The following is a 22,165-nucleotide window of genomic DNA, read 5'->3' as shown; positions in this document are numbered from 1 at the left end:
GTTCGAGCATTAATTAATGGGTAAATATCACTTAACTCCATATGGTTAAAGTTTTTGCAGATGATTTCTCTGTGCTCGTAAAATCAGCACGTAACTCTCTTGTGGTTTAAGAGAGCTAATTTCGGTTAATTTTTCCGTCAAACTTAACCACCTGTGTCAAACTTCAAGGGGGTTATCTGCAAAAATATAGGCATAAAAGGGTCATGTGCAAATAAAATTTTGAAGTTTAACACAGACGGTTTAGTTTGACGGAAAAATGATACGCGTAAAACCTATGTATGAATAACCGCAAGTGTACAATATCGCGTTTTGTAGAATAGTGAATTCTAGATATCGATCCACAGGGAATTAAGTTCCTAAATTTACCAAGTACCGTAATTATACTATCCTAAACTTTATCTAGACGATCGAAAGGGATGGGAAAAATGAAAACAAAAAGAAACAATAAATAACAACAACGGTCCGCCAGTAAAAGCGAGGAATTCTGACGTGTGATGGCTTCTAGGGTAAAATCCACCAGTGTACTATCGATAAAGATCTACAGATCCGAATCTATTGTCAATTCTATTTTCGCTAACCCATACACTAAAATACCCTAACCCCCGTCTCCAGTGTAGTTAGAGTCTACCCACAGGTCCGACGTCTCCGTTCAGAACCTGATATTAAGAGAGCATTTAGGTCAAGTCCTTAAGGGCTACCCGAGGTGCATCACGTCTCCGTTCCACAACCCGAGCTATGTTTTCCTAAAATCAAACGAGAAATCCTCTCTCGAGTTCATCCCCATTTAGAATCAATTCAACTGTTGGCCAAACAATCGAAAGCATTTAATACAGGAAAACATAAACAGGATCAAAGAACGACAAATAGATCAGAGATCTGGAAATCAAAATCAATATATATACAAGGTTCCATTTCCCTAAAAGAAAATGCTTAGTTCATTACAAACATAACATCAAAATGAAGAACACGAGAAATTATTAACTAAACGTAAAGAAAAGCTTATGAAAAACCCGAGTCGAAACCCTCGTCGAAGCTTCCCGCGAAGAACTGGCGAAAACCGAAGAGAAAACCGAAGCAAAAGTCGAAGCCGGAAGTGTTAGAAGTCTAAATGGAGAGGAAGCTTGTTCTATTTATAGGGGCTTGCAAAAACACAAATATCTTGCCTCGAAAACTGTGCACCACCTTGCCAGATCGCGATAGGGGAGTGGTGGATCGCGATCTGGTTCTTGATCAAAAAATGCACTGTGAGACCCCCCGATCGCGATCCAGGAAGGCTGGATCGCGATTTGGGTCCTGATCAAGAAAGCGTTCTGTAAGACCCCCCAGATCGCGATACAGAAAGGCTGGATCGCGATCTGGGCTTCTGCGCCAACTTCAAACACAGTTTTGACCCTTGTCTAGCCCGAATTTGACAATTTTGCATTTCACAAAAGTTGTAGATCTTGAAGTTAGCTTTCTAAGGCTACTTGAATCAGCTCAATCGGAGGTCGTATGCAAAAGTTATGCTTGAAATACGAAACAGTGCCACAACCCGCGATAATGCACTTTTGCACGTGTTTGGTTTGATTTTCGGCTTCGCTTCCAAAATCGTTTCGAATCGACAAAAATAGCTTCACTTTACCTAAAATATAAATAAAACAAAAACAACATAATATATACAAATAAAGCCGGAAACTCGACGAACGAAGACCGAAACTCGAAGAATTGATAAGTGAAAATCATGCAAAATGAACACTTATCACACCCTCAAACTTAGATATTTACTCGTCTCGAGTAAATCAAAACAAAACAACAACAAAAAGAAAATAAAAACAACAAACTAAACCTAGGCCACTACGTAACGTAGGGAAACACGATTGCATTTAGCGTATGCAACAAGCCGCTGAACCCCTGGGTACCCCCAAAGGACGAGTTGTGTCTCGTGAGGTTTTCAGACAACACACCCACAAAGTTGCCGGAGTGGTCAAAGCATTACAATTAATTCCAAAGATGAAACGAGCTAGATAACCTAAAATCTTAGAATGACATACGGCTTAAGGTATTCGACTTTCCTACCGACGCAATTAGTTGTTTCTACACCAAAATGAAAGATAGACTCAAGAATCCGTAATTAAACAATAAACACAATTATCGAGGGTTTTGAGTAGAAATGTGGGTGAAAAATAAGTTTTGATTCTGAAATTCAAAAACTCGAGTTGGGCATAAGTAGGTCTATTTATTCAATAAAAAATGACAACGACAATATTTTTGGTGATTTTCATCACAATTTTTTCTTTTTTCATTTTTTTTTCTGAAACGGGCATGATCGTGACTCGTGCAAGGCTCGACACCACTGTGTTATCTCCCTGACCCATGTATCGAACTTTAGTCCAAGAAACCCTCAAGCTTGACAATTCGAGAGACTTAGGCGACGAGGTGCACCCAACGGGTTAAGCTCGAGTCAGAAAGGCGAGAAAATCATAGCGTGAATCACTTGCATCGCACGGGTCAAATTACTAGTTATGTATAAATAAAAAGAAATTGAATAATATTTAATTTTCACAAATTAATCTATTATATTTAATATATAATTTTTTGTATTTATATTGAAGAATGTGCGCGGTTAAATTAGTTTGCATCGAAGATCAAACGTTTACAATTATGAAATTAAATTCATCCTTTACTTTTTTATATTTTATTTGTTACTGAAAGCAAACAAATCGCGATTTTATTCGATCTCGTAACGATACTTGGCTAAAAGTATTACATAAAAAATGTAATCGATTAGGGAAGGCATCTCTTATCGGGCGCACATATTGAGCATTCATATTGTGCACAAGTATCTGGATAATCTGAGTCAACACATTTGATGCTACGGCATAGGTAATACAAATAGCCCCGCTCGTAATAATCGTTGGTTTCGACATTAATATACGGGGGTTCAGCTTCAACGCCTCCACTCAGACCACTTGATTCAATCTTTCCTGCAAAATACGAGGTATGTAAATTTAATATCTATATATATATATATATATATATATATATATATATATATATATATATATATATATATATATATATATATATATATATATATATATATATATCAACAACAATAATAATATTGATAATTTTATAATTGTGTTTTTCTTATAATAATAAACATATGATATTTAGTATATTCATTAGTAGATATTTTAGCTTATATATATTACAGAGAGAGAGAGAGAGAGAGAGAGAGAGAGAGAGATAACCAGGTGAAGAGAAGATGAAGAGAACAACTATAAGAATAAGTTTAAGTTCCATTGTTGCTTCCAATATATGAATGTATAGGTAATATATATTATATATATATATATATATATATATATTGTATATGCCAAGTTATTGTGTAAGTGCCTTTTATAATGTGATTTGGTTGTCTCTCTACAGTACTTATGGTGCAAGTATATAACAGTTTGTGTTGTTTAACGTACGCTATAACTTTATATATCATTTATTACAAGTTTAATAAGATTTCATCATTCATGCAAAGTTCGAGCATTAATTAATGGGTAAATATCTCTTAACTCCATATGGTTACAAGTTTTTGCAGATGACTCATATGTGCTCGTAAAATCAGCATATAACTCCCTTGTGGTTTAAGAGAGCTAATTTCGGTTAGTTTTTCCGTCAAACTTAACTACCTGTGTCAAACTTCAAGGGGGTCATCTGCAAAAATGTAAGCACAAAAGGGTCATGTGCAAATAAAATTTTGGAGTTTAACACAGACGGTTTAGTTTGACGGAAAAACTAACGAAAGCTAGTACCCCTAAACCACAAGAGGGTTATGTGTTGATAGTACGAATATAAATGGGTCATATGCAAAACTTGTGACACAGGGGTAAGTGCTATTTACTCTCAATTAATTTACTTTGTTACACCTACAGTTAATTTGTATTTATGTTGGTTTGTTTCACATTTAGTTAACCTATTTTATTTATTGGGTTAAATACAGTTTGCACCCCTGAAGTATAACCTACGTACATTTATTCTCTAAATTATCATTTCTAATACTTACCTCTCTTAACATCAATTATTTTATATTTTAAAATTTAAATACTAATAAACATAACAATCTAATAATTAATGGATCATAAAAAAATGAGAAGTAACTAAAAAATTAAATTATTTGAAAAAAATAAAAAAGTAATATATATTGTATATATAATAATGAATGGAAATATAATTTATGAAATTAATGAACTAAAATATATTTGAATACCCAATATTACTATTAGTTATGTATTGATTTCTTAAAATTTATCGATATGAATGTATTTGATTACTTGTTCCAATAACAATTAGATGTTATCTATTAAATATGTACCCGACACAAGATAATATTTTTAAATTTTTAAATGTTGCCTTTTTCAATAGATGTTTTTATTTGTATAATTTAACTATTCTTTTAGTTATTTAAATAAAATTATGTTTTCTTCCAAAAAGTTCTATCAAATATTTTCACTAATTACAATATAAAAATTCATAAACGAATAATTTAGTGAATTTTTTTTATAAGAAAATATAGTTTTTTTTTTCAGTAATTCTTTGTCATTTTTTGTCTTTTTCGCATTTTGTATACTCGAAATTATGTTGGGGTGGAAGAAAACAATAATAAATTTGTTATTTGCACCTAGGAAATTAAACCAAAAAAAACCAAAAAAAAATAAAATGAAATTACCCTCATTAAGTTTTAAATATTCAATTCAGAGTGCATTATATATGAATGATTTATCGTGTTTCAAGGGTGCAAAGTGCTATTAATTTATTTCATCCTCTACTTGTTAATATGTAACAAGCTTCATTTTTTTTAATTGAAAGCAAGAAAATCACGGTGTTATTCCCTTCATGAAAACTTGGTAGATTATTACAACAAAATGTTTCTTTTTGCTATTTAAATAAATCGGTAACTTATAACGGATTGATATATACATACATACGTATATACGTATATATATACTTAAAATGGAAGGCATCTTTTATCGGTACCACAGACTCTGCAATCGTAGTTTGAACAATGATCGTCTGAAGTATCGCATTCGATGCTATGGCACAGGGTATACCAATACGGGTTTGGCCCGTTATAATCGTAGTTTTCGTCGTTATTATACGGGGATTCAGCTACAACACTTTCACTCAAACGATTTGATTCAATTTTTTCTCCCAAAAAAACGAGGTACAGTACATATATACATAAACATATCAACAATATTATGAGTAAATATCTTATATATAACAACATCAATTTTTCTACACTTATTTATTTATTCTAATCATCATCATATTCTTGTAATAATTGTTGAAATTCAGGATATTTCGTTAGACCTGACTCTAATACCATGTTGAATTACCATCTTAACCAAAAGTTTAAACTGTCGGCATATATATATATATATATATATATATATATATATATATCCAGAGAGAGCTAACCAGGTGAAGAGAAGATGAAGAGAACAACTAGAAGAATAAGTTTAAGTTCCATTGTTGCTTCCTATATATGGATGTATAGGTAATATTATATATGAAAAGCGCTTTTTATTGTGTTAAAAAAAGTGTTTTTTATATTGATATCTTGTGTATAACAGTTTTTGGTGTTATAATCATTTATTACATGTTTAATGAAAATTTCATCTCTCATTCAAAATTCGAGCATTAGTTAATGGAGTTGGGGCTTGGAAATTAATTTTACGTTACACTCACACTTAATGAGTGTAACATAACTAAGCTAAATAAGCCTAAATACAGTAGAACCGTGATACATTAATAACCTCGATTAATTAATAGTTTCTCGTGGTCTCAATTCGGTGAAAACGTATTAAATTATTAACTCGATAATTTAATAATTTGCTAAATTAATAGAATTTCCCTGATCCCAACTCTATTAATTTATAGAGGTTTAATTGTATCACAACTTCTAAATTAACAGCTTAATGTTGACTTTTTAAAGGATTTCCAAACACCCCCTACTAGGGGTGTAAACGAGCCGAGCTCGAGCTCGCTAACAAGGCTCGAGCTCGAGCTCGTATACGAAACAAGCCCGAACTCGAGCTCGGCACAAACAAATTTTCATTCAATTAACCTATCCATAAAAAAAATCAATTAGAAAAGTAATATTATTCTTTTTTATTTATTATTAATAATATCCATTATTATATATTATTAATATGTATTAAAATATATAGAAAGAAGGTAAAGCTCGCGAGCCGGCTCGCGAGCTGTCGAACAACTGAAATAAGCTCGAGTTCGACTCGTCGAGAAGCTCGGGCTCAAGCTCGATTTTCGAGCTCGAATACGAGCTTTTTTCGAGCAAGCTCCGGAAACTCGCGAGCCGGCTCGTCTCATTTACATCCCTACCCCTGCTTCTAGAACTAATTATTCATTTTAATTTTTACTCGAAATCACTAACTTCTACTTGCAGAGTAGCTTTTGCTTTATGTTCTAGAGAGATAAATCTAATTAAAAATGAAAGGGTAGAAGTTGAATGGGAAACAAAGCCAAATTTGATTTTCCATACTCGGGCTAAAAAGCCCAATATATGGTAATCGGGTTGAGCCCATTACATCCATTTCTTAAAGCTAGAGGGCCCACAAAAAGCCCACTTGTAGCAAAAAGCTATTTGTTATTTTGTTAGATGGACCCTCACCACTTTCCCCAGCAGTTGTCATTTTATTAAGGGTAAATTACAAAAACTGTCCTAAACTTAGGCTAAATTACAAAAAAACGCTTCCATCTATTCGTAATTACTAAAATCCCCTTTCTATTCGTTTTTGACTTACACCGACCCCCTTTCAATGTGATTTTTCACGGTGCATGCGTAACATTTTTTATGCTATTTTTTAAAGAAAAGAAAAAATACTTTCAAATGAGTAATGATAATACTTAAAAAGTTTTGAATGTGTCATTTAAGAAGAATAAAAATTCTGAGTAAAGGCCCCCAGATGATAGTTTTTATCTTTAGAAAATAGTAATGTTTTGAAAATTGGATCGGTCATAAATCCGGATAATCTACTGGGTCCAATCGATTTTTTCATTTTTTTTATTTTATAATTATTTATATATAATTTTTATAGTACATAAAACATATTTTCTTTCACACATATTTACTCCTTACTTATTTTCAATTAAAACATAAATGAAACTTAATTTTCTCTTACAAACATAACAAATCAACGCACATATCACACTAAATCATTTCAAATATTATATAAATTATAAAAAAAATAACATGTCTAATTTAAATTTTATTTATTTTGATTTTTTTTTCAACTCGGCAGTAAAAAGACGTTTTTTTGGCCATTTTATTTGGTTTTTTTTTTTTTTTTGAAAAAACACAATTTTGAGCAGAAAACCAAAATTTCACTCGAATGCCAATATTACGGTTCAATCGGTCAAACATGACCGGACAAGGCATTGGTTTGCGGTTCAATCGGCCGTTCCTCTCCGAGTTTCAAAACACTGAGAAATAGCTTAAAAAATGTCATATCTGTATAGGTAGAATCGACATTTTCAGAGAAATATTCCCTGGAATAAAAATAATTTCGTGAAAAAAATCACACCGTAATAGAGTTGGTGTAATACATAAACAAACATTGGGAGGATTTTGATAATTAAAGATAGATAGGGGCATTTTCTTAATTTAGTCTAAGTTCAGGAGGTTTTCGTAATTTACTCTTTTGCATATAAAAATAATAATAATAATCAATAATAATAAAAAACAAAAAAAAAAGGAGGAGAAGAAAAGCCATAGACAAAGAGGAAAAAAGCTTCCGCAGTTTCTTTCCACGCTTTATCTCCATAGTAATCATTCAGCTCAACTTTCCCCAACTTTTTCTTAGGGTTTTTTTTTTTTCTTTTTTTTTTTCTCTACTTTTCTCGAATTACTTGCAGACATTTTTAGCTAATCTCGAGGTCGAATTTCTGTGCCGATTTATTGCATTTTTATGACAAGTGATCCTGAAATCACTAGCGGATTCCGATTTTCCAGGTATTGTTGCTTAAGCAGCTCTCCATTTTCGCAGAAAAGCACGCATTTTTAGGGTTTCTTTTTTGCGTGGGTATGTGTTGATTTGATTTGTTGAATTGAATGATGGTGGGGGATAGATCTTGTGGTGTATTTGAGCTGCATTTTTAGTTCTGATTTTATGTTTTGATTTTGTTTAGTGTGGGTAGTGATTTAGGGTTCTAGATTTTTCCTGGGTTTTGCTGAAATTTTGCTGAAACAGTGATGATTTTTGGAGTTAAGGGCAAACAATCGAAAATTACTTTTTTTTTTTTTTTGTTTCGATTTGAAGTAATTAGATGTTTTATTCTTTAGCTTAATTTTATGCTAATTCTGATTCCGGAGCTACTTGTGAAACGGAATTTAAATTAATGGAAAGAGACATTTGAAGATTTGATTCCTTTTCGATAAACTGGAATACGAATCGTTATCTTCGATTTCTTGTTTTTTTAGATGATTCTTTTATACAAGAGAAATAAAAAAAAAAATTCAAGATGAAATAAAATTGTGGGATTTTTCGTATTACCGTGTTTAAACTTGTTTTGCAGGTTTCAGCTTACTGATTCAACCATTTCCCTTTCGTAAATTTCAATTTAACCTTCGAGATTATATCACAAAGTCCCCATGTTGCCTGACGGTTAGTGGGTGTTATGGATTGCGTAACAACCGCTACTCGGCTCAAGGGTAAGAAGAATCTCTATTTTCTTATTTAAAAATTTAACCGACTGAGACGAATGCTTACGTATAATCTTGTTCTACGGGATTTGCAGGCTATTGGTTCCATTGTTTGCTGCATTTAACAATCTGGCTGTATAGTTTCAAGAATGTGCTGTCCCTCGGGTCACTATCGGAGCCCATTCGCATTTATTCGGCACCAAATTTAGCTACCCCACCGAAAAGCGGAATTTTCGAACCCATTGAAATATCGCCCACCGTTATCCCACATTATTCATTCCCAGTTAACTCGTTACCACCAATGTACCCCACACATCCTAGTACCTACGATCCTGTCCTAACCGGACGATGCCCCGTAAACTTCTCCGCTGTTTCGAGTATAATGGAAAGAACAGCCTCCGACTGTAACCAGCCGTTAGCAGCAGTTGTAGGAAACGTTATATGCTGCCCACAGTTCAGCAGCTTACTCCGTATATTCCAAGGGCTGTACAGTACGGGTTCGGACAATCTAGTACTGCAAACCGCGCATGCCGACGATTGTTTTAAGGATATTGTCAGTATATTAGCGAGCCGGGGAGCGAATAGTTCGATCCCGTTTATATGCTCCGCGAAATCTACGAACCTGACGGGTGGCTCTTGTCCTGTTAAAGACATGGACACTTTCGAGAAAACGGTGAATACGAGTAAATTACTGGAGGCTTGTGGTTCAATAGACCCTCTTAAAGAATGTTGTAGACCTAGCTGTCAGCCCGTGATTATGGAGGCTGCACTTAAGATATCGGGGGTGCAATCGTATCTGAGCGATGATAAGGGTACTGGTGGAATTTCTACTCATGTTGATGTGATTAGTGATTGTAAAGGGGTTGTCTTTTCGTGGATTTCGAAGAAACTTCCTATTGATTCCGCGAACAAGGCGTTCCGAATATTGTCTGCTTGCAAAGTTAATAAAGGTGAGTATCTATCTGTCCATTTAAATGTGTACTAAAAAAAGACTCCATAAATTGCAAACTATTTGCTTGTGTCCGTGTTCTTCTCGTTTCGTTTTTTTATTGAGTAAATTACAACCACCCCTGAGGTATGATCTAATTATGAAAACCCCCCACCTGTTTAGGTAATTACAACCACCCCCTCGTCTATAAATCTTCTTACACGTCCACCCTTGCGGTTTCAAATTTAGTGGAATCTTCGAGATTATATGGAATATTATCACTTTTGTAACCGTTTTATCCCATTCGAACTCTACATTTTGAAGCAAGATGATCATAATATGTGTTTTTTGGCTTGTAACTATCATATTAAGGTTCATCAGAAACTGTATTTTTACACAAAACGAGTACAATCTAGATGATTATGTTGAATTTGACACCATAAGGGTGGAAGTGTAAAGAAAAATCATAGTTGAGGGGTAGATGTAATTATTCCAACAAGAGGGTTTTTTTTGTAATTGACCATACCTCAGGGGGTGGTTGTAATTTACCCTTTTTTATTCCATTTAGTTGGACTTCATATTGTAATGTATTGTGTTGTGACAATTACCTTACGGGATGCAGCTTGTCCTTTGGATTTGAAACCGCCGTTAGAAGTAATCGATGCATGCCACAATGTTGCCGCACCTAGTCCGTCGTGTTGTAGCTCACTCAATAATTACATAGCAAGTATTCAACGACAAATGTTGATTACTAATCGGCAAGCGATTATGTGTGCCACCATGTTCGGCTCCATGCTCCAAAAGGGTGGTGTCATCACAAATGTTTACGAGCTTTGTGACGTGGACATAAAAGATTTTAGTCTACAAGGTAACAACAATATTTGATTTTTTCTTACAATTTAATTTCTTACTCGACATCGATGGTTTCTGATAAACTTACACTTTTTTTTTTCTTTTTTTTTTCTTCTTTTCTCGTCTGTGGTTGGCAGCGTATGGACAAGAAGGTAACTATTTCAATCCAATTTATGTATTATTCGACTGACAATCATTTTGTTTAGTTCCATACCTAAATCTCTATTCTTGTGAGACGAATTAAATTGGTGTTCAATCAGGGGATTTTTTTTTTAATTTTTTTTGTCAGATCGTAAATTATTCGGATAATATTTAATTTTGCCCCAATTTTCAAATTAGGCCATTGGATATATAGGTATTGCCTTGGGGTCTCTAATTTCCCGTCGTGTGCAATTTATGATGAGTTTTATCGTTCGACGTTTGGTGTTGTAAGAATTATTACAAGCCCTTATTCTACTTAATTGTTTTGTTATAATTTTTTTGCAATCTTTTGATGTTAATGTTCTAGAAAATAATTTATTTTGCAAAAAAAAATTGTGTTATGAAAACGAGTCTCGATACACAACTGCCATTTGTTTCAGGGGGGGAACCTTTTAATGCAACATCAAATTATATATAAACATGAAAATAAACATTAATTAATTAATTAATGATGAATTTAATTTGAATGCAGGGTGTTTACTTCCGAGCCTACCAGCCGATATGGTGTACGATAATTCAACGGGGTTTAGTTTCACTTGTGATTTGAGCGACAATATTGCAGCTCCGTGGCCGTCGTCATCTTCCATGACATCTATGTCTCTTTGTGCTCCTGGTAATTTATTTATTTATTAATATTTTATATTATTTCTTAATTTTAATGAAACGAATAGTTTCTAACGAGTTCTGCCTGAATTTTTTCAGAGATGTCTTTGCCTGCACTACCTACGTCACAGAATTCGGGTAATCCTGGTACGTACTTCCGTTATGCACTCGGTGTAATAGTTTTTCCCCATTTAATTCAGTTTTCTTTACTACTCCCTCCGTTCCGAATTAACTGTCGTTTTTAGCTTTGCACAAGTATTAATAATTTTAATAAATGTTTCTTGATTTTAGAAAAAAAACACATTAGAAAGACTAAAATGACCTTGCTGATTTAATTATGTGATAAGAGAGAGTTAATACTTAGAGTTGAATTAATAAGGTTAAAACAGGAAAAAATTGCAATATTGGAAATCTAAAGTGACATATAATATGGAACAAAATATTTTTAAAAAGAGAGAGTTATTATGGAACAGTGGAAGTAATAAGTCTTGAAAATTGAAACAAGACAAATTTTTTTTTTTAGTCGTTTCGTTTTTCCTATGCATAGTTGCTATTTTCCAACGCTTTTTTTTAGTAATATATAGTTTGGACAATCGTAAATGAATTATGACACATAGCGTTGTTCCGATTTTGTTTGAGAAAAATTGATGATTGTGTCGTTGTCCAATTCAGGCTGCCGGGGAGGTGGGGTCGACTTTTTTGTACCGATTCTTTCAATTTTTGTATTTAATATTTTATTGTTTTGAGGACACATTTAGAAGAGCAGGTTTGAGCCCATTTATGTTGTAGGGCTTTAGGATTCCCTTTTGGCTGGTTGGTTACATGTATATGTTGTTGAGCTTCGTTCATGTGTATAGTATTTGTTGTTTCGGAAAAAAAAAAGATGCCGTTGTCATGATCATTGCATATTCGTTATTTTTTTTAAATTTTTAATTTTTTTGCGGGAAGATTGTTCACATGCTCGTACGCATTATGTTTGCAGTTATTTAGGACTTAGATATTCATTTTTTCTATGAAAATCGGCTTTATACAATGGCCTTACAACACAAACATATACACATTTTTTTGGCTTTATAAACAAAAAAATGAAAGAGCAAAACTAGGCGCATAATCACACTTTGGACAAGAAAAAAATACTTCAAGAAATAATAATTAAGGTAAATTACACCTACACCCCTAAGATAATGATGATTACAATCACTTCTAAAATATTGTTAGAAATTCTAATGGAATAATGTATTGGATGACTTATTCCGTTAGGGTTCTAAAGTAGGGATGACAACGTGTCGGTTCTGGGCCGGGTTTGCCTAAACTCAAGACCCGACCCACGAAAAATATATAAACCCAAGACCCGCCTCAACCCGCTTAAGCTTAGACCCAGACCCGCCCCAACCCAAACCCTAACTAAACGGTTCCGACCCGCCAGACCCGTTAGACCCATTAACATACAAAAAGTTTAATATATTTTAACTTTCATAACATTTTGCTTGTATATTTTTACGAAATAATCTCAATACTAAAATACAATATTTTAAAAAATCTCTTCAAGTGTCATAACATGAACAATAAAATTACAATTAATTATATTTAACTTCGATAATACGTAAAATTCAAAATGGAAGACAATTAGCGGTGGTCGACAAGTCATAAATATTACTCACGAGAAATGAGAATCGAAAAATAAAACAGTGAAAATAGGTAAATGAGAATAGACAAGATGAAAATTAATAGTTTGATAAATGAAACTCGAAATTATATATATATATATATATATATATATATATATATATATATATATATATATATATATATATATATATATATATATATATATATATATACGGGTCGGTTCCAATAAGACCCGTAACCCGACCCAGAACCATCCGGTTCTAGAATCTTAAACCCATTACTCGCCCCAGAACCATTTAGCTGACCCAGACCCGCCCCAAACGGGTCGGTTCCGGGTCCAAGACCCGCCAAACCCGTACCCATTGCCATCCCTATTCTAAAGGACTATTAGTTTCAGGCGGTGATGGAAACAGAATAAAGCTAGGGGTGACATGACTCTTCTAACATTTCTCAAATCCTTATTATTTTATATAAGATTCATAAATTTTCGTTATAGTAGCATAAACGGCCCCGGGGCAAACAAATATAGTGCATGCATATCGGCCCCTATGACGTGAAATCATGATTCCGGTGATTGTTTCAGTGACGTGGCTGTAACTACCAATACTACAGGGACCTTAAAATTATTTTAGAATACCTGAGGATGTAGGTGTAATTTACCAAACAATTATTAATGTATCCAATGCAGTTTCTTACAATGAAATGTCACATAAACTCTATAGATTAAGGTGGTGTTTGCAAAAGTTTTTTGAAAGTGATAATGAGCTTGTTTTTGCTCATAATCGGTTTTTAGGTGTTTGTAAAAGCAACTTTTGTTTTTGCTTCTCTTAAAATAATCTGCTTAAGCTATTTTTTAAAAAGCACCTCTAACTCTATTTTTTCTATTTAAGTCATTTTCCGAAATAATTGCAAACCCTAACACTCTCAAGTCTCACCATCTACACTCTTTCTCCTTCCGCCGACAATGTTCAGAAGAACACAAAAAGAAGAAAAAAAAACATTTTTTATTTTGATTTTTTTTCTCCTTTTACTCTGCTTTCTTCCTTAAATCCTTCAACTCAAACATCTTCTTTCATAGCCGGTTTTCACCGGTTTTTTCCGGTTGAACCGTGATTTGTCCGGTCCATAATCATTCTGCCCGGTTTTTTGGCTTTCGCGAGTTTTACGGTCGAACCGGACCGGGCCAATAACCGGTTCGAGATTGAACCGGTTGAACCGGACGGTCCGGTCTGGTTATGAAAACATTGCTCTCAATCTCTCGTCCCGTTCTAAAAAGTTTCCTGTAATTCTTCAAGAATCTATATAAATCTCTCTCAATCTCTCCTATTTCCCGTTCTTCTAAAACTATCCTGTAATAATCTAAGAATCTATATAAATCTCTCTCAATCTCTCACAGCTCACAGCCCTATCCTATTTCCCGCTCTTCGCTAATCTCTCTCAATCTCTTCGCAGCCCTATTTCCCGTTCTAAAAGCTATATAAATCTCTCTCAATCTCTCACAGCTCACAGCCCTATTTCCGGTTCTAAAATTTTCATGTAATTCTCCAATAATCTCTATAAATCTCTCTCAATCTCTCTCTAACAATTCCCCCATTCCTACACATCTCTCACAATTCCGTCTACTTCCGCCGCCATCTCATCCTTGCTGCAGGTTTAACCCGACGCCGTGTATCAGCCCGAAACCGGCAACGTCGATTGAAAGAAGTCAATTGAAAGAAGTTGGTGCTTGAAAGAAGTCAATTGAAAGAAGTTGTTGGTTGAAAGAAGTTGGTGCTTGAAAGAATTTTTTCAATCGAAATAAGTTGTTGCTCGCCGGACGACGTGGATTTAAAAAGTTTTTGAAGTTGCTCGTTTGGATTTTCCTGTGAGACTTCGAAATTTTTTTTTTATTATTTGAAAATTTGAAAGAACAATTTATTACTTTTATTTTGTATTTTATTCTCGTTACTCTGCTAATTTATTTGTCAATAGGATGATGGTAAATACAAAAATCTCGACTTTTTGTTTTTTGGAGCAACGCGTTATTCAAAGACCATAGCTTTTCTATGTTTATCAAGTTTGTATTGCTTTTACTTGCCTTTCTATTTATTTATTTATTCTAATTTTGATTAGACCTAATCCATGAGTTTTAACAAGCCTTCGTTTTGGTTAGAATAGTTTAGCAAAAGGATATGGCAGTGTGATTTAACCCAATGTAATGCTTAGCTCGAAAACGTGAAATCGTTCTGCTTTTAAGTCTTGTTGCTTTTCATTGTATCGTCTACATTCATAATCTTATATGTATTTCCTCCCCTAGTTTTCTGCTTTAAAGGTCTAGCAATTGATGGATTAATCAATAAATGCCTAATTGTGTTGTGTTGAGTGATTTGAGGAGTAAGATTTTGATGAGGTCGTAGTGCCCAAGTCTGTAACTTTTTTCCGTTTTGTAATTTCAGGAAGATACTTGATAAATAATTTCTCACCGCAACCTGAAATCAACGAAAAAGCAAAGAAGGAAAGATGTTTTTTCACATAGTATTGGAGCGAAACATGCAGCTGCACCCTCGTCACTTTGGCCGTGATATGAAAGATAAGCTTGTCTCCAAGCTCATGAAGGATGTTGAAGGCACTTGCAGGTTTATTAAATCCTGCAGTTTGCATTTTCTCTTGTTTTTTTTTTTTTCATTTATTTATGATTACATGGTTTGTCCGATGCTTGACCATTTTAATTGTTATTTATTGTGTTACCAGTGGTCGCCATGGGTTTATCGTGGCAATAACTGGTGTTGAGAGTATCGGGAAAGGGTTAATCCGTGATGGGACTGGATTCGTTACCTTTCCAGTTAAGTATCAATGTGTTGTATTCCGACCCTTCAAAGGCGAGATTTTGGAAGCTGTCGTAACCATGGTTAACAAGGTTAGACACCCCCCACCAACCCACCCCACCCTCCAATTTTTGATCATTTGCTTGTGTTTATTTATCTTTTATGATTTATACACTGTACTTAAAATTGTTGCAGATGGGGTTTTTTGCTGAAGCTGGACCTGTCCAAATCTTCGTATCCAATCATGTTAGTGGCTTAATTTCCTCTGTTACTTCTTGTTGCTTATATACTTCTCTTAGACGTAGGATGGAACCATGTTTACTTGGTACTTGTCTTTCGTTTTTTTGTCGAATTTTTTTTTGAATGATGTATAAGTGACTGTTAATGTGGTCCAGTTAAACTTTTGGGATTATGAGCATCTGTAGCAATAACTTGCCTCAGATCCGTTTTCTATTCATTATGTCACTTTAACTATGTATATGTTATCAAGCCCCGAAAGTATAGCATATTCTGAAAATATCTGTGTGATCGATCCGCTGTGCAGACTCGAGTGATTCCTAACGATTTTTTTTTTCTAATTTTGATCGTGGTTTGAATATACATCACGTTATTAGAGTTGCCTTTACAGTTTGACTGTCATTTGTTATTTAAAAACTTCTCTCTTCATTATCGAAAACTCAATTAAGGTTTGTTGTAATTATTTTAAAGTTTGTTGTGTACGTAATTCTAGAAGACCTTTGCATCTTTCTTTGAAATGCTCCTTTACGTATACTTCTGTTTTGTGGAATTGTTTGTGATGGAAAACTATCAACCATCGTATGTCTATGCTTCTAATAGTTAACAATACTTTGATATTTTGCCTTTTGGATTGTTTTCGAAGCAAGTTTCCCTTTGCAATTTTGTTCCTAATTCTGGCTTAATAGTTTCGTTCTAATTCGAAATTTTGATTTCTTGTTTGTAGTTGATTCCGGACGACATGGAGTTCCAGACCGGAGATATGCCCAACTACACGACATCGGACGGATCTGTAAGAATCCAGAAAGAGAGTGAAGTCCGTCTGAAGATTATTGGAACTCGAGTCGATGCCACTGAAATCGTAAGTCTTCATATATTGATATTTCAAAAAAAAATAAAAATACTTTGCTCCCGGCTCCCGACTATAGTTGTATCAGAATTCTGTGTTTTGTGGCTCTAATATTTTTTCCTTATTATCGCAGTTCTGTATTGGCACGATAAAGGATGACTTTTTGGGCGTGATAAGCGATCCAAGCTCGACCTCGTGAAGTTCGTTTTCCGTTTCAAGATTCCTAGTTCAATTGGGCTATAGTTTATTTCAATTCGACCTCGTGAAGTTCGTTTTCCGTTTCAAGATTTCTAGTTCAATTGGGCTATAGTTTATTTCAATTCGACCGTGTTGAATCAATCGTATGTAATGTATAGATTTCAATTCGACCGTGTTGAATCAATCGTATGTAATGTATAGGAAAATCATAAATATAGTTGGGAATATCTTTTACAAAATGTTTGAATATTTTTCAACTGCACTTCTGGATATTTGTGCCAAACCCTTATGCAAAAAAATAAATTAATTAACAAAACAAAAATTATGCTGAAGCAGGTGTATGTATATGCAGTGGATATTGTAAAACATTGTGTGATTGAAAATGAAAAAAATACACACCAGTAAATATTCCGAAAATAAAATTTGATTGTGCTAGAAAACAGTGGATAGAAGTTTCTAATTTTTAAATTAAATAATAATAAAATAAAGGGTAAAGTACGGTCCGATTACAAAAAAAATTCAATCATGTTTGGATAATTACAACTACTCCTCAACTGTGAAACTTCATGCACGTTCACTTTTGCGGTGCCAGATTAAATGGAATCTTCTAGATTATGTGGAATATTCTTCAGTTTGTACTTATTTTACCCAATTTGAGCTGCATACTGCACGTAAGAAAATTCTTAGCTAAGAGGAAGTTATTGCAAATTACCTAAACAGCCCATTGTCTTGAAATTTTCCGCGAAAATCAAGATTTCTCCCTTCTTTTTATTTTTTTCTCTAAATATTAATCAATAAAAAAAAAATTTGATCATTTTTTGTGGCTTCTACTTTCTTCAAGCTGCAACACAAAATAAATAAAAAAGTAAAAAAAACTAAATTCTCCATTTATCTTGCTGGCGTATACAATCTTTCCTTTGAGAACGAAATTTCCAATTTCAGCCGGTTCTGATCTGAAATTTTCCAATCTTAGAACAAGTTTTTTCATTCCAATTTCCGGAATTCTAATTCCGATTTTTTTTAGAACGGAATTGGAACTTGTTCTTGAAAAATCAGAATTTTTCCGAAAGTGCTTATTCCTATCCGATTCGTCCGATTTATACCCCTACTCATGAACATCAACAACAAGGACACGAAACTCACATTAACATATATAGTTTTCCAATATATCTATAAAAGCATACACTAACAAACATAGAGAAGTTTTTAATTCTAAGAATAAATTAAAATGATATAATAGTTTTTGCAATAAGAAAAATTCAAAAAGATGTTAATAAAACAATGTTCATCCTCTTTTTCTTTTATAACTCCGTCGTCGGGAGCTTTCGCCTGTTGACGCTGACGCTGAGATACCTCTAAATCTGGCACCTTGTCTTCTTGTTGTCCTCCTACATAATGCATTCAATTCTCTTTAGAAATGTGGTAATGATTTAAAAAGAGACGTATATAATTCCGCGCTTTACGAGCATCGAAAGTGTTAGGCATTTTACGTTCTCTATCGACTTAACTACTCATTTAATCTTCTAATTCCCTAATATAGAAGACCATGATTAAATTTCCCCATTCTTCCGTTTACTCAGTATTACTATTCATTCTAAAATTAAGACACACATTCATTTATATTAAAAAATAACAGAAGACATCGGAAAAATCATATTTGGAAACTCGAACATCTGCATAGATTGTTCGCCATCTAACGAAAAAAAATGGAAACAGTTCGAAAATTTGCATAAAATAGTGAACATATATAGGAACTAAGCTTCACTTGAAATTTTTTCAACATGTTCAAACAATGCACATAAAATCCACATATATAGAACATGAAATATTTGCATATATATATATATATATATATATATATATATATATATATATATATATATGATTCAATAGCTCAATCAGGCTACAAGATAGAAAGTTATTCATTAGATCGAAATGAATTACCTCGATTCGGTGCGTAAAACCCTAATTTTCCCGTCTTGTATGTTCAACGTCTCTTTCAAGCAAATAATGCTGGGTACAAGAGAAACCACTTGCACGGCGAACCGATGCCCATCATCGTCCTCGTCATCATCATCGTTTATGTCGTCCACAACAGGGAACACAGCCTCGCTCCCCGTCACGACATCGTACAAGCGGAAATCGGTCCTCCGATCATGCAACAATATCTTATTGTTCTCCACGTACATAACCGGTCGACACGCACCTCTCGACCAAACCCTACCGTTATTCTCAAGCACAGCCGCCGAAGTATCGATGCGTATACGGTAAAGCATCTTCCAAGCCGTCTCAACACCACCGCGGGCCCCACCGTGGTGATCAACCGTCTTAGCCGACCACAACTCCAGATAGGTATCGTCCGGAGAAGCGAACGACGCGCAGAGAGCGTCGTCCAACACTCCCAAACTAACCGTTTCGAGAACCGGACCCTCGAATTCGGGAAGCCCCACGATGCGGAAGAGTGCCCGGTCGAAATCGAAGGTGCAAATCGAGGAATCGTCTTTGTACCTCCAGTATATGGTTCCGTCGTCAACGTTGACCAAATTGTAAATCATCCGAGAAAAATCGAATTGTAGAGCCTCACCGGCGGGCCTCCATGAGTTGCCACCCAGAGCGAGGAGCTCCGGATACCAAACCATGGAGTAGTCGACGGGGTCGTCTTCCAACGCGAGAATCATTTTCAAGAGCTCGAAATTCTTCGTCTCGCGGCTATACCCGACGCCCACGAAAACCGAAGCCAGCTCTCTGAGGCTGTTCATCCCACGCGCGTGGGCGTTGGCCAACACGTACTCGCCCGTGATCGGGTTCGAAAGGACGACGTCGCCCGCCCCACGGTGAGTCGCCCAGCAGACCAAACCCTTACACGAGGTGACGAAAGAATTCACGCCGTGAAGGAACGTGCACCGGCCTCTCGCCGTATCTGGAAAGTCGATTCGGGTGCCGAGGCTACGGGCCGGCATGGGTCGGTAATCGGGTAGAGCCCGGCCCTCGTAGAGGTGGAGAACCCGGTTCGATCTTCGGCCTGACGGGTCGCTGAAAACCACCAGCGGTCCGGCCGATGAGAGAGAGTGGTGTCTCTTGAAGAATGTTCTGTTGTCCAAGATTGACAGCCATCTTGTGTTGACGGCCATGCAGCAGAACACTGTTTTCGCCGGTACCCGTGTGAAGATCTCTTCGAGGATGCCGTCTGGAATCGAATCGAGATCGGCTGGTGGTTCTGCCGCCGCCGCCACCACTTGTTGTTGGGTTTGCTGGTCTTCTTCCTCCATTGGATTTGGATCTTGGTCGGCGCCGCCGTTTCTGCTGGTTTGGAATTCAAGATCAGTTTTCATGGCTGCTTCTGTTTTTTTTTCTTTTTTCTTAAGGTGGTCGGAAATTTGGAGACAAAGCTACGACGGCGCGTGAGAGAAAAGCTGCTGCTGATTTGTGTTTTTGTTTGTCTGAAAAAATAGAAATGAAAACCCTACAGAGAGGATGTTGGTAATGATGAGGCAATTATTTATATATAAGGTGGTCAATTATTTTTCCTGGTTGTCCATTTTGGGATATTTGCACCATGGTCCCTGAATTATATTTTCGTAACGATTTAGCCCCTTCAAGTATTTTCTAGTGAAAAATAGAGCAAGAGACAAGGGAGATAAGTTGCTTTTTGAAAATATTTGGAAAATTTTCAACTTGAATTTAAGATATAATAATCCTTAATTATTAGTTGTTTACTTATCGTGTCGGTTTATTACGATCACACGTAACTTTATTAAGTTGTTTATCGTGTCCGTTATTTCTGTGAGCGTTTTCTTTATATTAAAAACAATATTATGTCAAAATTAAAGCATGTCTTCTAACTTAGCATTACGCCGATCTATACTGACTTCATTCAATTGTTTGTTCCTTTATTGTATTCGTTTATTTGAGGCGCTTCCTTTCTTTTTAACCATTCGGTTTACGTGAAAGCTTAATTTACCCTACAATAGATCTTTCTATTCATGCAATACGGAAAAAAACAATTTATAAGTTTATCTTTATTATCTGGTACACCCTATTATCTCTTTCGAATTTCTTAATTGTAAAATTGAATGCAAGTACGGAATTCATATAGACTCATTAATCATTACCTTAATCGAAATTACCTCTTATAACTCGTGGCAATTTACGCACAAACCCTAGCTAGATGTTTGTAGGATCATGAGAATCTTTGTGAGCCCGATTATGTTCATATCGGTATACATGACGAAGTACGAACATAATTATTATAGTGTATCCATCTCAAAAGTTTCTATACGCAATGCATTTTTCAGAAAAGAAGAAAAGAAAAGGGTTAATTGCTTTTACGATGCATTACGTACCTAACGCGTTTGCCACGCTTTGTATTTATAAATTCCATAAACTCCGTATAAGGATCGGAGCACTTAATAAACCAATAGCATTTGTGCAATTGTGTCATAAGCATTTTCCAAATGCAGTGGAATACTTATGTATGAGGGGGTGTAGCATGATCAATTGATGATTTCAGAGACAAAAACATAAATATAGGGGTAAATATGAAGTAGGGTTAATCTTGTGTCCTTGATTGTAATTAGTATGAATTCTTTGAGATAGCCAATTAAATTCGCCGTCATCCAAAAGTATACGTCATTTTGACCTGTCAGCTATATATAGTTAAATGGACTCTGGATAGAACGGCAATGAAAAAATTAAGACAACTTTTTATCTGAAACAAATACTACAAAACAGTAATAAAAAATAAATATTAAAATTGAAAAATTCATTAATAATACAAAATAAAAATATAAGAATATAGCTTTTTTAGCTTTCAATTAATTTTTAAAATGCAAATTTTTCTCAAGAAAAAGCCAGACGATAATTGGTGGCCTCGTCTTTAATTTTCTGACAAATTCGAATTAACTGCTAATTGCCATTTTTGTTGGTTTTTATATATTATATTTTATAATTTTTTATGTATTAAGAACATTCTGTTTTATTTAAATAATGTTTTCAAAATTAAATTCCTAATCTCGATCATCATTTCTAACTTATGGAGCACGAAAACCTTCAACTTGTTAACGTATCCGTGTTTTCGACACATTTTGTGTCAGATAGTCAAGAACACCGGTCGAATACCTTATGGGCCATTTTGTAATTTCTAAAAAGTTAGAAACATGTTTCAATAT

At 34.7% G+C, this 22,165-nt stretch overlaps 3 protein-coding genes and 1 long non-coding RNA gene across 4 annotated transcripts; 2 read left to right on the top strand and 2 right to left on the bottom strand.

The window, feature by feature from the left end:
* Positions 1–2,631: 2,631 nt before the first annotated feature.
* On the bottom strand, positions 2,632–3,319 carry LOC148769732 (uncharacterized). The gene is made up of 2 exons (XR_016032052.1): positions 3,234–3,319; positions 2,632–2,963 (listed from the first exon to the last, which is right to left on the bottom strand). It is a non-coding gene; the product is annotated as an uncharacterized LOC148769732 (long non-coding RNA).
* Positions 3,320–7,747: 4,428 nt separating this feature from the next.
* On the top strand, positions 7,748–12,128 carry LOC105954011 (GPI-anchored protein). Its single transcript, XM_012977683.2, has 8 exons — positions 7,748–8,008; positions 8,572–8,707; positions 8,794–9,648; positions 10,249–10,494; positions 10,616–10,630; positions 11,152–11,292; positions 11,382–11,429; positions 11,955–12,128. Exons 2-8 carry the CDS (start codon positions 8,674–8,676, stop codon positions 12,026–12,028), a joined length of 1,413 nt encoding a protein of 470 aa, XP_012833137.2. The 5' UTR covers positions 7,748–8,008; positions 8,572–8,673; the 3' UTR covers positions 12,029–12,128.
* Positions 12,129–14,169: 2,041 nt separating this feature from the next.
* On the top strand, positions 14,170–17,162 carry LOC148769731 (DNA-directed RNA polymerase II subunit RPB7). Its single transcript, XM_088820976.1, has 6 exons — positions 14,170–14,775; positions 15,347–15,526; positions 15,642–15,807; positions 15,911–15,961; positions 16,677–16,811; positions 16,933–17,162. Exons 2-6 carry the CDS (start codon positions 15,411–15,413, stop codon positions 16,996–16,998), a joined length of 534 nt encoding a protein of 177 aa, XP_088677102.1. The 5' UTR covers positions 14,170–14,775; positions 15,347–15,410; the 3' UTR covers positions 16,999–17,162.
* Positions 17,163–18,937: 1,775 nt separating this feature from the next.
* On the bottom strand, positions 18,938–20,329 carry LOC105953907 (putative F-box protein At4g17780). The gene has a single exon (XM_012977589.2). It carries the CDS (start codon positions 20,327–20,329, stop codon positions 18,938–18,940), a length of 1,392 nt encoding a protein of 463 aa, XP_012833043.2.
* Positions 20,330–22,165: the final 1,836 nt, after the last annotated feature.

The sequence above is a fragment of the Erythranthe guttata genome, chromosome 7 (assembly GCF_056151865.1).
Source record: "Erythranthe guttata isolate IM_541 chromosome 7, IM_541, whole genome shotgun sequence".
In the NCBI taxonomy this organism is placed as follows: Eukaryota; Viridiplantae; Streptophyta; class Magnoliopsida; order Lamiales; family Phrymaceae; genus Erythranthe; species Erythranthe guttata.
The sequence above is the reverse complement of the archived record's forward strand: the minus strand, read 5'-3'. Positions and strand labels throughout refer to the sequence as shown.